At 34.8% G+C, this 13733-nt stretch overlaps 1 protein-coding gene across 1 annotated transcript in view; it reads left to right on the top strand.

The window, feature by feature from the left end:
- Nucleotides 1–13733, top strand: part of KCNH5 (potassium voltage-gated channel subfamily H member 5) — a gene marked incomplete at both ends in the record, with an annotated part of 351704 nt that overhangs the window by 45035 nt on the left and 292936 nt on the right. Inside the window, 2 exons of the mRNA XM_082616968.1 lie at nt 3389–3495; nt 7820–7948. Coding sequence (XP_082473094.1) covers nt 3389–3495; nt 7820–7948 — 236 coding nt within the window. The remainder of the gene's footprint in view (nt 1–3388; nt 3496–7819; nt 7949–13733) is intronic.

The raw sequence follows: 13733 nt of genomic DNA, 5'->3' as shown, positions 1-13733 counted from the left end.
AGAAATTCAACATTTACACATAAAAAATGCCGAACAAGTAAGCAAATGTGCCATACACATAAAATATGCAGAAGCATTGATTTAGTCATTTTGGTTTGGACACCTTTGGGTGGAAACACTTTCAAAGTTTGAATTAATCTCCAGAACACTTGCTTTGGAAGGTTGGATAATACATTTCAGACATTCTTTCAGGTCATTTTGAAATATCTTTTGTTATGTAACTGCTGCATTTTACCACTTCAAATATGTGTTCTGTCTCTGGAAATACGTAGTTTTAAAACTTAAAATAAAAATATGAGTGAAACTGCGTAAGAAATAAAACCTATTTTTGAAAAATTATTCAGAGTATAATAAGCTGGGATTTTTTTCTTAAAATGATCCTATTTTCTTAGGACAGTCTATTTTAGCATTGGGAGGGCTAAAGAATGGGTTATAGAATTTTCAGAGTTTATTTGAGAAATTGCTTGTTTTCACCTTCTCTTCAGCATTTTAGCTGAGTCAGACTTGTGTTGTATTTCTTCTTAAGTGGTATTATTACATCAATTTCTAAGACAGTTTCTTTTTTAATTTGAGTTGTAACATTTTTAATCCTATTCGAGTTAATTTTTTACCATTTTTATCCTAGTTGCCTGTTATATTATAGATGAGTTCTTTTTTATATTTTTCTGTTGGCCAATTATGAATATTGTGTTTTGGTTTACTGAACTATTGACTCTGACATTTAGTAATAGGAGTAAATACTTTCTCTTTTCTTTAAGACCACAAACATTTATTTAGTTTAATTACCCTTATTATTATTATTTTTTGTATTTTTAATGTTTTCTCTTTATTAGTGTCTTTAAGTTAAAAATAACAGTCAATAAAAAAGTTTACTTGTCTGTAAAAAATATTAACAGTATTAAATAGTGTCTTATTTGTGGGGAGGAAAAGAGGGTGACTTTGTGCACTTTAACTGAGGAATTCTAATTTAATTATAATGCCCTCAGGAGATTTTCATAAAACTCGCATGAGCTGAAACTCAGGCTTTGACAGGAACAGTGGCTTTTCAATGCCCTCTAAAGCTTCATGTGTTAGTCTGGCTATAGGATTATGGAGTTAGAGTCTGTCATCCTATTCTGATATTCTCTTGTTTATTTTACTATTATAATGACAATTAAAAATTCCTTTTTTATAAAAGAGAAAAGTATTGTATTGAAAATGCAGATTGGACAACCTTTGGTTTGCCTCATCTACTTTCTTAGTTTTTAGAATTCTAGTTGCTTAGGTTAGTGTTACCATAAGATGGGTCATTACTCTGTAATTTTTTGGAATTTTTGAATTTTTATTTACTTATTTTTTAATACCGCAGGTTACTCTGTAATTTTTAGTTGTGATATAGTTTCATGGTTGAATGCTGCTAGTTTTGCTGGCTCTTGCTAACAAACTATGCTTTTCATGTTGTAAACTTTCTAGATTGAGACGTTCAGGAACAGATTTCCCATGAGGATAAAGAATCTTAACCTTCAGGGGCCTTTACTTGAGTGCATATCTTTCAAGCCTCTGTACCTAATTTTGTTTTATAATTTTGCATTCCTTTCCTTAAAGACGGCCCCTAAAATTGTATAAGCTTCAGGCCCCGCCACACTTGGATTTACCTCTGGCTGATAAGCTAATTTATTGAAAACTCGAAGAAAAGCAATAACAAAGATATACTTGAGCCTTCAAAAACTTAGTCAAGTGCCACACGTTTTTTCCTGGTGGAAGAAATGGTCTGGACAATTATAACAACTAGTAGAACTAGGTATCTGAAACCAGATGCACAACTGATGATTGGGAAAGCATCAGGAATAGGGTTTTATAAGCTTGTAGTGCTTGACTGAGTTCTGTTTTGTAAATTCTCAGACTATTGGTGAGTTTCTCTTAGAAAAAACGGATAATTTAAAATGTTAGGAAATGTTTGTGGTATGTGGAAATTCACTCTTTAATCTATGTTTTGTATGTGCTGTAGTAATAGCATATGTCTCCTTCAGTTTCTCTTCTTTATTTTCCCTCCATTGGCTCTACTTGTACATATTTCAGAAAAATCCTCATAAATAGTGAGAATGCCAATGCAGTATATGTGTAATACAGAGTCTTCACATTTCATTGTAGTATGGGAGTGTAAAAAAGACCATGCAAGCTGAAACCATGTAATAGGATATTAATACTCAATTGAAAAATTATGATTGTTCTGTGACCGTTAACAGTGTTAAAGCATTAAAAAATCTCTTACTGTTGGTTATAAGTGCAGGGAAATGAAAATAATAGTCAAACTAATATTTATTTTGTACATTAGAGTATTTAGTGATCTATAACATTAGAAACATTGAAAGTGTTTCATTTCTTTGTAAAAAGCTATCACAAGTCATTTGAACAATTCTTACATTCTCGTAATATATTTTATGATATGAAGAGAGCATTTTTTTTTAATCTCTTAGCAAACAGTCATACTCGTTTTAAGTTTGAATTCCACTTTCAGTATCGTGAATTACCTCCAAGGGCTCCTTTAATACGAAGATTTTTTTTACTGGTATGACTTCCTCTGGAAAACCTTGGTCTTTCTTGTAACAGGCCCTTTCCTGATTTATGTTGATAAGTTTGTCCTCATTAGGTTCCTCTGCCTGCATATATAGAGCCTCTCAAATGACAGCAGTGTCAACATTCCCACTATTCTTATAGAAGAAATAACTTCATTTATGTTTAATCTGAATTTCACTTCCAGCATTATCACTTTACATGTCTTTGGTAGCCTTTAATCTTTGATGGTGAATTCCTGCTTTTGTTTATCCATTTTTGTAAAATGTCATATTAGTTTACCACTGAGAGACAAGGAGACAACACAACTACACACTTCTTTCTGTGCATGAACTGAGTAGTAGTGGATGCACAGTAATACTGACAGGCTTTAAAAGAAGTGGTGTGATTTGTCACTGATTGTAACGTGTACTTGCTATTTACTAGTGACTTGTAGACTGATGAGCTAGCAACAAAGTTTATACTTTATGCTATCATTCAGTTAGTATACTATGAAAACCAAAATTTGAACTGTGTTATTGGGAAACTGGTATTATTTAACTAAAGCATAGTAACTAAAATTGCTGCATATTGGACTTGTGTAAAGTGAAGACTGCTTCTCTCTCTCTTTCTCTCTCTCTGTATGTTCAAAATAACTTCTAAAGCTAGATTTTAGCAGGAAGTTTAGCAGTCACGGTTAAAACATGGTTTAAATATTTCAGTTCATTTTGTGGGAGCAACATTATATTTTGTAACTAAATCTGAATACTTAATTAAAAAAAGACAAATATATGATTTTATGTAGCATTTGAAAAGGAACACAAAACTGAAATGGATTGTTTGGTGTTTTTTCCAGTTTTATGTATGGAGAATTGACTGACAAGAAAACCATTGAGAAAGTCAGGCAGACTTTTGACAACTACGAGTCAAACTGCTTTGAAGTTCTTTTGTACAAGAAAAACAGTAGGTATCTATATTACCAATAAGGTGTGTCAACTCTTTATTAATATTACGTCTTGGTAAGTGGTAGTTAAGCTATAGTGTAGAGAGAATATAAAACTTTTATTGCTTCTCTTGGCAGGAGGTACTTGTAAAAATTAGATAGCAAAATTAATAAATAATACTTACAAAAAGCAACCTTTTGAGGACTGAAAGAAAAATATAATGCATTTTGAATGTGATTTTTTTTGTCAGGTGGCAAAATGTTCTGTGATTAATACTCATGGTAAAGATCCTATAGTTGTGACAGCAACTAAAAATGACAGAGAAATTCATTCATTTCTTCTTACAGTTAAAGGGAAAGTTGATTGGTGTCAATGGGTATGTTTGATTACCTTTCTACACATATGTAGATGACGTGAGTATATGGTATCTACCTGAGGTGAATCTTTACCAGTATGGCTGTTTGCTAGACTCAGACTGTTTTTGTGCTAGACTTTTGAGTGGAAGTAGTCATTACTTTCAGGATGGGCCACTCACATCTGGTAACTTTGTGTTGATTGTTGTTTGCTGTTCTCCATGATGGGATTTGTGGGTGGTCAATTGTCTGTTACATAATCACATAAGACCTCATGATATGGGTCTTAGGCAATTATGGGAGAGTCTGATGAGACTCTCCATTGGAGTTTGGAGGAAAAAACCAACCAAACAAAAAACCAACTAGTACACTCATCAACCAAGTCTCCTTTCTAATTTGTTTTCTTTGAATTGTCACTTACTTTATTTCTTTTTTGCTGCATTTCCAAACAGTTTTTTTTTAAAAAAGAACAGTCACTGCATAAGATGAGTCAACTTATTTAGTGTTAATGTTAAATGATAGCAAAGCCAATTATTATCTTTAGTGGAAATTGATGGTTACTAAATTCTTCCCCAGTTCAGGAAACATTCTAGCTTCAACAGGAAGCGCTTGTACTGTGTTTAGTGCTGGTTGGGTTTTGTGGAGCATAATTTATCCTCTCCATTGTACCTTAAACATTTGTTCTCTATGGAATATTTAGAATTACATTTAGGTTTCTCTTTTTATTAATAGACCATCATAGGGATAATAACAACCACAGACATTGCTTCACAGTAGTAGTGAAGTTCCATTACCAGTATCACCTGGTTATGGGAGCACCGGTCTTTCAGTGGTTGTATTTAAGGAACGTCCTATCATCTTATCTTTCATTTTAGAATCAAGGCTGAAAATGTGTTTCTCTTTGACATCATAGCCAAATGTCCATTGGCTTACCAACTAGAAAACAATCCATTCTGAATGATCAGCTCTGTCTTCTACAAGAGAAAAGCCAGTCTCTAGGTGCTTTCTGGTTTTTTTTTCACTAGGTCCAAATACATACTGATAAGCTGTAGTAGACCCATATGCCAAAACACCCTTTCTTTTTTTTTTCTTTTTTTTTTTTTTTTTGCTGTACCACGAGTCTTGTGGGATCTTAGTTCCCCAACCAGGGATCAATCCTGTGCCCCCTGCCTTGGAAGTGCAGAGTCCTAACCACTTGTCCACCAGGGAATGCCCCCTATCATTTTCATATAGGGTTGTTATCCCTCGAATGACTTCAATATGTACCTTGAGTTTAGCAAGTAATTTAAGAATATTCCGTATTACTAGGGTCATTTAACCCTGGGATTTAAACAGAATAAATAAATCTTCTTCTGATTTTAAAGCTTCAAAGCCAAGTCCATAGTTTCTGATTTTCTCAAAAATACCTTTGTGGAAATTTTGTTTTGTTTAGATCCTTTAAATCATGTTAACAATAGCTTTAATATTACATTTCCAAAAGTTTCCTTCCAAGGTGGTTTGGATAGTTTGCTTTATTTTAATAGCTTGTAATAATTGTCTGACCTTTGTTCAGGCCTGTCTGGTTCTTTTCAGATCTATACAGTATCTATAAACATGTAGCTGTCTGCTTAGAGCCAGTAGGAGTTATGGCCCATAGCACTATAGATTAAAACTCCTGTCCCTTCTGGAAAGTATCTGCATTGAGTTTTTTTTCTTTAATATGAAGAATAGATATTATCCATGCATTATAAGGCAGTTCTACTATACTTAAAAGCAGCTTTAAAAAATCTTGTAAATAGCTAAAGACTTTTGAACAACAACTGAAAAAAGTGTGTTCTTATGACGTTTTTTAATGTTAGAAAAATTCACATGCCTGTAGAGAACTGTTTTGGGAATGCCTGAATGCCAAGTCCTCCCAACACTTCCATTAAATAATTAGCTAAACACCATTTGCAGACAGGGAGATTGAGGTATCTGATTTAATATGTGTCACGATCGACATTTCAGTTTGCAGCCTCTATTCTTTAGGTCCATTGCTCTGATTAACAGTGGGCTGCTTCTACTGTTGAGAAAGAAGCAGTGGCTCTGGGATGATGACTGAAAATGGATCTTTCTGTTTACACAAAGGCAGAACTGTGATATCTAGGGCAACTCCAAATAATCAATGCCAGGGCACTGCCTCGAGTTTCCAGCAGCTACAGGCCTCTCTACCTAACTCTCCCAGACTTCCCGTCTCCTTGAACCCCAAATCCAGCATATGGATATTTCACCAACCACTCAGCAAAAACTCAGCCTACTTGGAGAAGTCGGAGCCTGTGGCTAAACCTGAAAATAGTATACCGTGATATCTGAAAACAATTTTAAAAACAGCTCTGACTAAATCCCAAAATTTGAAAAGTTGCTGTTTTCATAGGAAGGTATGAACTGTAACATCATCTCTTTCTGTTCAGATTTCTAGCAGACCTTGGAAAACGACTTGTTTTTAATATCCCTTTCTCTCTGTTTATAACCTTGCTGCCTCAAGCTCACTGTGTTGGAACAGCCATAGGCCATGTATCTGCTAGCGTCTGGGCCTGGTGATTTGTCAAACTCTGTACATCACTCACAGTTCCTGGACACACTGTGTAAAATAAGAAGCAGAAAACAAAGAACAAGCCTTTCGGGAGATGGTGTGATTGTTTTTGAGGTCCCTGTCTCATCCTGTAATCATTTTGGAAAAGGCCATGTCCTCTGTAGGCCCCCTGGGGTTGCAAAGGACCTGGTTGTCAGAACTGAATATTTATAGAAATCTCCTCTCTCGAATTCCCTGACTTCTAGCACCCAGTAGTTAAGTCACCCATTCTTGGGTAAATGGCAAATTCCCCTTTGTGGTGATATCGTTACCTGACAATTTTTGGCCACAGGTGTGGAGGTGCTTCTTATTGGTTTTCATTGGAAGTCACTAACAGGCTATCAACTCTCACCTAGAGATTATTAACAGCTGCACATTTCACTCCCCAAATCCCAAACTGACAGAAGACTTTATGTCTTTAAGAATGAATATTTGGAGAGGCCTTACTGCCTGTGGCTTGGAAAGACTATCATGGAAAATGTGTCTTTTTGATTCTGATGGAACATTCCCTCAGTGTTTTATCATTTAATGGGTAATTACTCCTTTGAAGGCATTTCTTGTGTCTTCAGATATTTATTATTTGACCCATTGCCAGTTTCTAATTTGTCCAAATCCTAAGCCTTGAATGCTTTGAAACTCTGTGTCCTCTGGAGTCTGTAGGAGCCACTGTTTGAAGAACATGGTGACAGAGACCAGCCTCATACTTGGAGCGAGGGAGGTTGGAAGCAGTGTCTCATGAAGATGCCTGAGACTTTCAAGGCCTGGAGACATTTTTTTTTTTTCTTTAACACTGCCTTAAAGGCTTCAGGTATAGCTCTGTGTACATCAGGCTTCTACTGTTGCTGACATCATATCTCTCTGATGTGGGGATGTGGTCAGAGCCACAGAGTTATAAGTCTGTCTGACTGATGAGAGAGTCTTGAGATAGAAGCAACATTTCAAAAGTTTCTCAAAGAGGAATACTTATCAGAGCATCAGGTATTGATGTTGAAGTCGACTGGAAAAACTTCTCAAAGTGACAAGGAGGAATGCTCACACTTGGTGAGACTATGGAAAGGAGGTGGTGAGAGCAGCAGTGGTGTAGGGACCCAGATCTAAAGGTGATGCTGGCATTGCTTAAATAGCAAGACTGCCTTTATTCCACTGCATTGTGAAATGACACCCCATGCTTTACTTTCAAATTTTGATATTTTGGGTTGAAAAATATGTTCATTAATTTTTGAGCAACTGGTAGTTGATATAAAATGAAAGGTGTTTTGATTCTTTTCAGCAATTAAAATACTATTGTTTTGGTGCTGATTCCTGGCATAGAAGTTGGCAGCTGAAGGAGGAAGGAAAGCGGGAGATGATATCATCGTGGTGGTTATGTCACGCTCTGTTGTCCTTTCTCTCTTTTACAGGAACCCCTGTTTGGTTTTATATGCAAATTGCACCAATAAGAAATGAACATGAAAAGGTGGTTTTGTTCCTATGCACTTTCAAGGACATTACATTGTTCAAACAGCCAATAGAGGATGATTCAACAAAAGGTAATTTTAAAAAGAATCACCATACTTAAGGATTAGCCTGTCATTTAAATATATTATTATTATTATTTTAACAGCATCCATTGGTTGAACTTGAAAACAAAATTTTACTGTGTGGCCGTTCTTTTGCTTTATTCATTCTAGTAATTGTCCAGAATCATTTTATTCAATCATATTGTTTGAATGGAAGTAGAACAATGAAATATTCATTGGTTAACTTAAATTATAAGTTAAATTATAAGAGGAATTGAGATGAGATATAAGGAAGAGATTTCATAGAGCATTATTAATTTTGAATCAATATAATGGGAGTTTCAACACCTTCTATCATACTTAGCTTTAGAAACAAAGCTTGTGGGATTGTTTGGGTGATGTCCTATTAGAACACAGTTGATTAGTTGATTGAATTTTGTTACATTGATTAGAGCTTGATTAGTTGACTTTTCCAGGTTACTTTTCTCCCTTTATTTATTTGGTTTCTGTAGATTCTCTTCGGTAGATGTTGTTTAATTATGTAAAGAACAATTTTGTCATTCAGAAAGCGGCTGGCAAAATGCAAACATTCTGATTGGAGTCTTATTGACTATAATATTCAGAGAGACTGCTATAGAAAACATTAGTCAGTGGCATGTGCTTTTACCCCCTTTTATATGTAATTTACTCTCATTTTGTTCTCTCCAATTATGTTTAAATTAGAAACTGGTGTCATATAAATGCAGAATTTCAAATACCCTCAGAAGATTTTATGAAATGTTATTTTTAATAATATCTTAGGAGATTGAAAATGAATGTTTTCTTTACATTTAGCAAACATTGCCTTTTCTTACCTCTTTAAAAAAACTGGGACAGAAGTTTTAATCTTTTCAACTGTAATCATAGTCATAGAAAAATTGCATTAGGTTTATTCCCTGCATATGAATTCATATGTATATTATATAAGTGTGTGTGTGTATATACATATGCTTAGTTTCTGGTTAGCAACAAATTGCAAGAGGAAAATTTTATGATGTGCAGAGCATTTAAAGTATGAGAGAAATTCATTTGTGTCTATTTCTGAAAATGTGTGTGTTAAATAATCTCCTGGAAGATCGAATATTCACTTTTCGACATGTACTACCTGTTTCTCTGCCTTTACTCTTAGAGCCAGTGTCTAGGAAGTTTAGGATAAATTTAAATACTATTTTTAAATAGAATAGTCTTTTAATGGTGTTTAGGTTTAATGCTCCTTCATTTTAAAATTCAAGGTGCTCCATCCAATAGCAGTAGAATACATATTCTTCTCAAACTTACATGGAACATTCACTAGATAGATCATATTCCGGCCATAAAACATACTTTGACAAATTTAAAAGGATAGAAATCTTGCAAGGTATGTTCTTAGATCACAATGGAGTTAAACTAGAAATCAATGAGAGAAAGCAACTAGAAACCCCCCAAATATTTGGAAATTAACACATTTCTAAATAGCCCATGGGTTAAAGAAGAAGCCTTAAGATAAATTAGAAAAATATCTTGAACTAAATGAAAATTAAAATATAACATATCAAATTTCTGAGATGCAGCAAAAGCAGTGCTTAGAGGAAAATGTATGTCATTAAATGCATATATTTGAATGAAGAAAGTTATAAAATTAATAACCTAAGCTTCCACCTTAGAAAACTAGACAAAGAAGAGCAATTTAAGCCAAAGCAAGCTGAAGACAAGAAGTAATAAACTTTAGAGTAGAAATCAATGAAATAGAAAACAGAAAAAACATTCAAGAGAATCACTGTAACTCAAAGCTGACTCTTAGAAAAGAATATTAAAGTTAACAAACCTCTAGCCAGGCTAACCAAGAAAAATGGAGAAGACACGAATTACCAATACAAAGAATTAAAGAAGGGCCATTACAACATATTTCGTGGGCATAAAAGCATGTAAAGAAATACTTTGAACTACTTGATAGCCACTGAATTGATAACTTAGTTAAAGTGGGCCAATTCCTTGAAAGACACAAACTACCAGAACACACACTAGGAGAAACAGGTAACCTGAATTGTCCTATATCTATTAAATAAGTTAATAATTAATAAACTTTCCAAATAAGAAGTGCAGATGGTTTCATTGGTGAATTCACAGTCTCTTCCAGAAAATAATAGTACAGAGAACTCTCCTAACTCATTTTATGAGGCAGCTGTACCATCATACCAAAACCAGAAGACATTACAAACCAACATTTCTCATGAATGTAGATGTAAAAATCCTCAACAAGAGTAGATTGCAATGACATATTAAAAGAATTACACATAATGACCAACTGGGATTTCTTCCACATATGCAAAGCTGGTTCAAAATTCAAAAAACAATCACTCTAATTCATTGTACCAACAGCAGGTTAAAGAAGAAAATTCATTTGATCATATCAGTTGGCATAGAAAAAGCATTTCACAATACCCAACACCTGTTCATGATAAAACTCTCAGCAAAGTAGGAATAGAGGGGAACTTCCTCAACTTGATGAGACACATCTATGGAAAACCTGCAGCTAATAGCTGACTGTATCTTAAAGTGCTATATATATTTTAAAAAATTTTTATTTCTTATTGGAGTAGAGTTGATTAACAATGTTGTGTTAGTTTCAGGTGTACAGCAAAGTGACTCAGTTATACATATATACATGTATCTATTCTTTTTAAAATTATTTTCCTATTTAGGTTATTACAGAGTATTGAGCAGAGTTTCCTGTGCTATACAGTAGGTCCTTGCCTGTTATCTATTTTAAATATAGCAGTGTGTACATATCAATCCCAAATTCCCAATCTGTCCCTCCTCCCCACCCTTCCCCCCTGGTAACCATAAGTTCGTTCTCTAAGTCTGTGAGTCTGTTTCTGTTTTGTAAATAAGCTCATTTGTATCATTTTTTTTTTAGATTCTGCATATAAGCAATATCATATAATATTTGTCTTTCTCTGTTTGACTTACTTCACTTAGTATGATAATCTCCAGGTCCATCCATGTTGCTGCAAATGGCATTATTTCATTATTTTTAATGGCTGAGTAATATTCCATTGTATATATATATCACATCTTCTATATCCATTCATCTGTCGATGGACATTTAGGTTGCTTCCATGTCTTGGCTATTGTAAACAGTACTGCAATGAACATTGAGGTGCATGTAACCTTTCAAATCACGTTTTTCTCTGGATATATGCCCAGGAGTGGGATTGCTCTCTAGCATTTATTATTTGTAGTTTATATATATGTCAATCCCAATCTCCCAGTTCGTCCCACCCCTCTTCCCCCCTTGGAAACCATAAGTTTGTTCTTTACATCTGTGACTGTATTTCTGCTTTGCTGATAAGTTCATCTGTACCATTTTTCTAGAATCCACATATAAGTGATATTATTCGATATTTGTTTTTCTTTCTGACTTACTTCACTCTGTATGACAATCTCTAGGTCCATCCACCTCTCTGCAAATGGCACTGTTTCATTCTTTTTTATGGCTGAGTAATATTCTATTGTATATATGTACCAGATCTTCTTTATCCATTCCTCTGTCTGTGGACATTTACATTGTTTCCATGTCCTGGCTATTGTAAACAGTGTTGTAATGAACGTCGGGATGCATGCATCTTTTTTGAATTATGGTTTTCTCTGGATATATGCCTAGGAGTGGGATTGCTGGGTCATAGGGTAGCTCTATTTTTAGTTTTTAAGGAACTTCCATACTGTTCTCCACAGTGGCTGTACCAATTTATATTCCCACCAACAGTGTAGGAGGGTTCCCTTGTAGACTTTTTGATGATGACCATTCTGACTGGTGTGAGGTGATATCTCATTGTGGTTTTGATTTGCATTTCTTTAATAATTAACGATGTTGAGCATCTTTCCATGTGCCTCTTGGCCATCTGTATGTCTTTGGAGAAATGTTTATGTAGGTCTTCTGCATATTTTTTGATCGGATTGTTTGGTTTTTTGATATTGAGCTACATGAGTTGTTTGTAAATTTTGCTAAAGAGCTATATTTTAAAATAAAATATAAATGATTGGCATATGACTTGTGACCTAACATATTCTTCAAATGAATTTCTCCTGCCATCACATGTGAATGATAGTCAGACTGAGTAAAAAACTTTTATGTCATAGACTTTTCCCTCAAAAATATTTACACTTTTATTTACATTTATATTTGATGATTATTGTTTTTTCTCATTTACTTTAAGTGATTTTATGGCACAGCTAAAATTGGCCAAGAAAAGTATAGTACTTTCTCACAGTTCTGACCTGCTGAACGTTAATGATGGTGTCTATTTATGGAAACTGAAAGTTGGCAGCATTTTACAATGAGGCTGGGGAAAGGGTGCTAATACTGAAGGGCTGACCTTTATTTCTCAAGTTAGTACCACTTCATTTATCTGCCTCTACCTCCATCTCTCTGCCTCCTCACGTCCACTCATTGAGCTCCTTTTCTTTTAAATGCATAATTTTATTCTTAGAAAAATGAACTCCATTCAAACAAACTCCAGACAACTCAGACCACTTGATTTTTGAGCTATGTGTTCAATAGAGATGTAAATTAGAATTTTTAGGGAAAATCAAACCCCATTGTGAAAAGCATTAGAGTAAAATATCTCTTTCCAGTGCCAGAATTTGTAGTGGAAGGGCTTATTTTAAATAGACTATTATTTTGAGGCTCCTCCACACCTTTCAAATACATAACAGATTTCTGAAAAAGTATTGCAGAATGTAACTATGAATGGTGTATATGAGCTACTTTCTATTATTCATGCTAGTTGTAAATATATGCAAAATTCAAGAGAAATAAAATATTTATGACCTTAAGCAATCGTCCTACTATCCTTGTGAAGTAGCAGTAACAGAAGGTATGTTTTGAAAACTTGGCACAAAAATGTGTCTTTCAACTTTTTAAATTGAGCCAAGGGGACCATGGAACTTTTGGGAAAGAGCAGATGAGATTTCATGATAATACCATAATATCAAAATGATTTGAGTCTAGAGCATTGAACTTGGACACAGTATCTTACTTTTGATTCAGCCTTGGGCAACAGAGTTACTTAACATGAGCCTTCTCATGACTCTTCTAGGAGTATTTATTCTTTTCGTTTATGTTATCTATTTTTTTTTCCCAAGCAAAAATGCTGATTGAGCAAACATTATGGTGCAGAGACTGTTCTAGGTCCTGGAGATACAAAGTTCCTTCTGTCACATACTAATAGGGGGAGGGGGAGGCACGACAAATAAGTAAATACATAGTGGAAGCTTTGTTCTGATTGCTCTTATTTTCTCAGTAAAAGAGGAAACACAGTTATCAACTGAGAGTAAGGATGGTGCGGAGGTGAGGAGGAGGCATGAAACAGCTGTGTAGAGAGTGGAGCAGTGAGTGGCCAAGGTTAAATTCAGCAGGTTTGCTGTGCAGCACTAAGGTCCATGTGAGGCTAGTGGTCATACATTTCATTAGTATCTATGAGCATGATTATGTGTTTACTCCACCCGTGTTTAGTCACAGGTATATAGATGCTGAAGTAGGTGAGCTGGATTTAACCAGAGTGGGGGTTTAGTCAGGTGAGCAAGATGAAAAGAATCAGGGAGCTCAGGGATCAAGGATAAGGGATCAGGGGGCCAAGGATGCTCGCAAGGGAGTAGGTTGAGGGTGTTTGCAAAATGTTGAAGCAATACTTAGGTAATAAAGCCTTGGCCTAGGACATAGGAAATAGTGTTTAAGGATGCAGAACAAACAAGGAAATTCACGCATTGGAAAGCCAGGATATAATATTTTTCATCC

The sequence above is a fragment of the Mesoplodon mirus genome, assembly GCF_964341445.2.
Source record: "Mesoplodon mirus genome assembly, chromosome: 4".
Taxonomy (NCBI): Eukaryota; Metazoa; Chordata; class Mammalia; order Artiodactyla; family Ziphiidae; genus Mesoplodon; species Mesoplodon mirus.
This window is presented reverse-complemented; position numbering and strand designations above follow the sequence as displayed.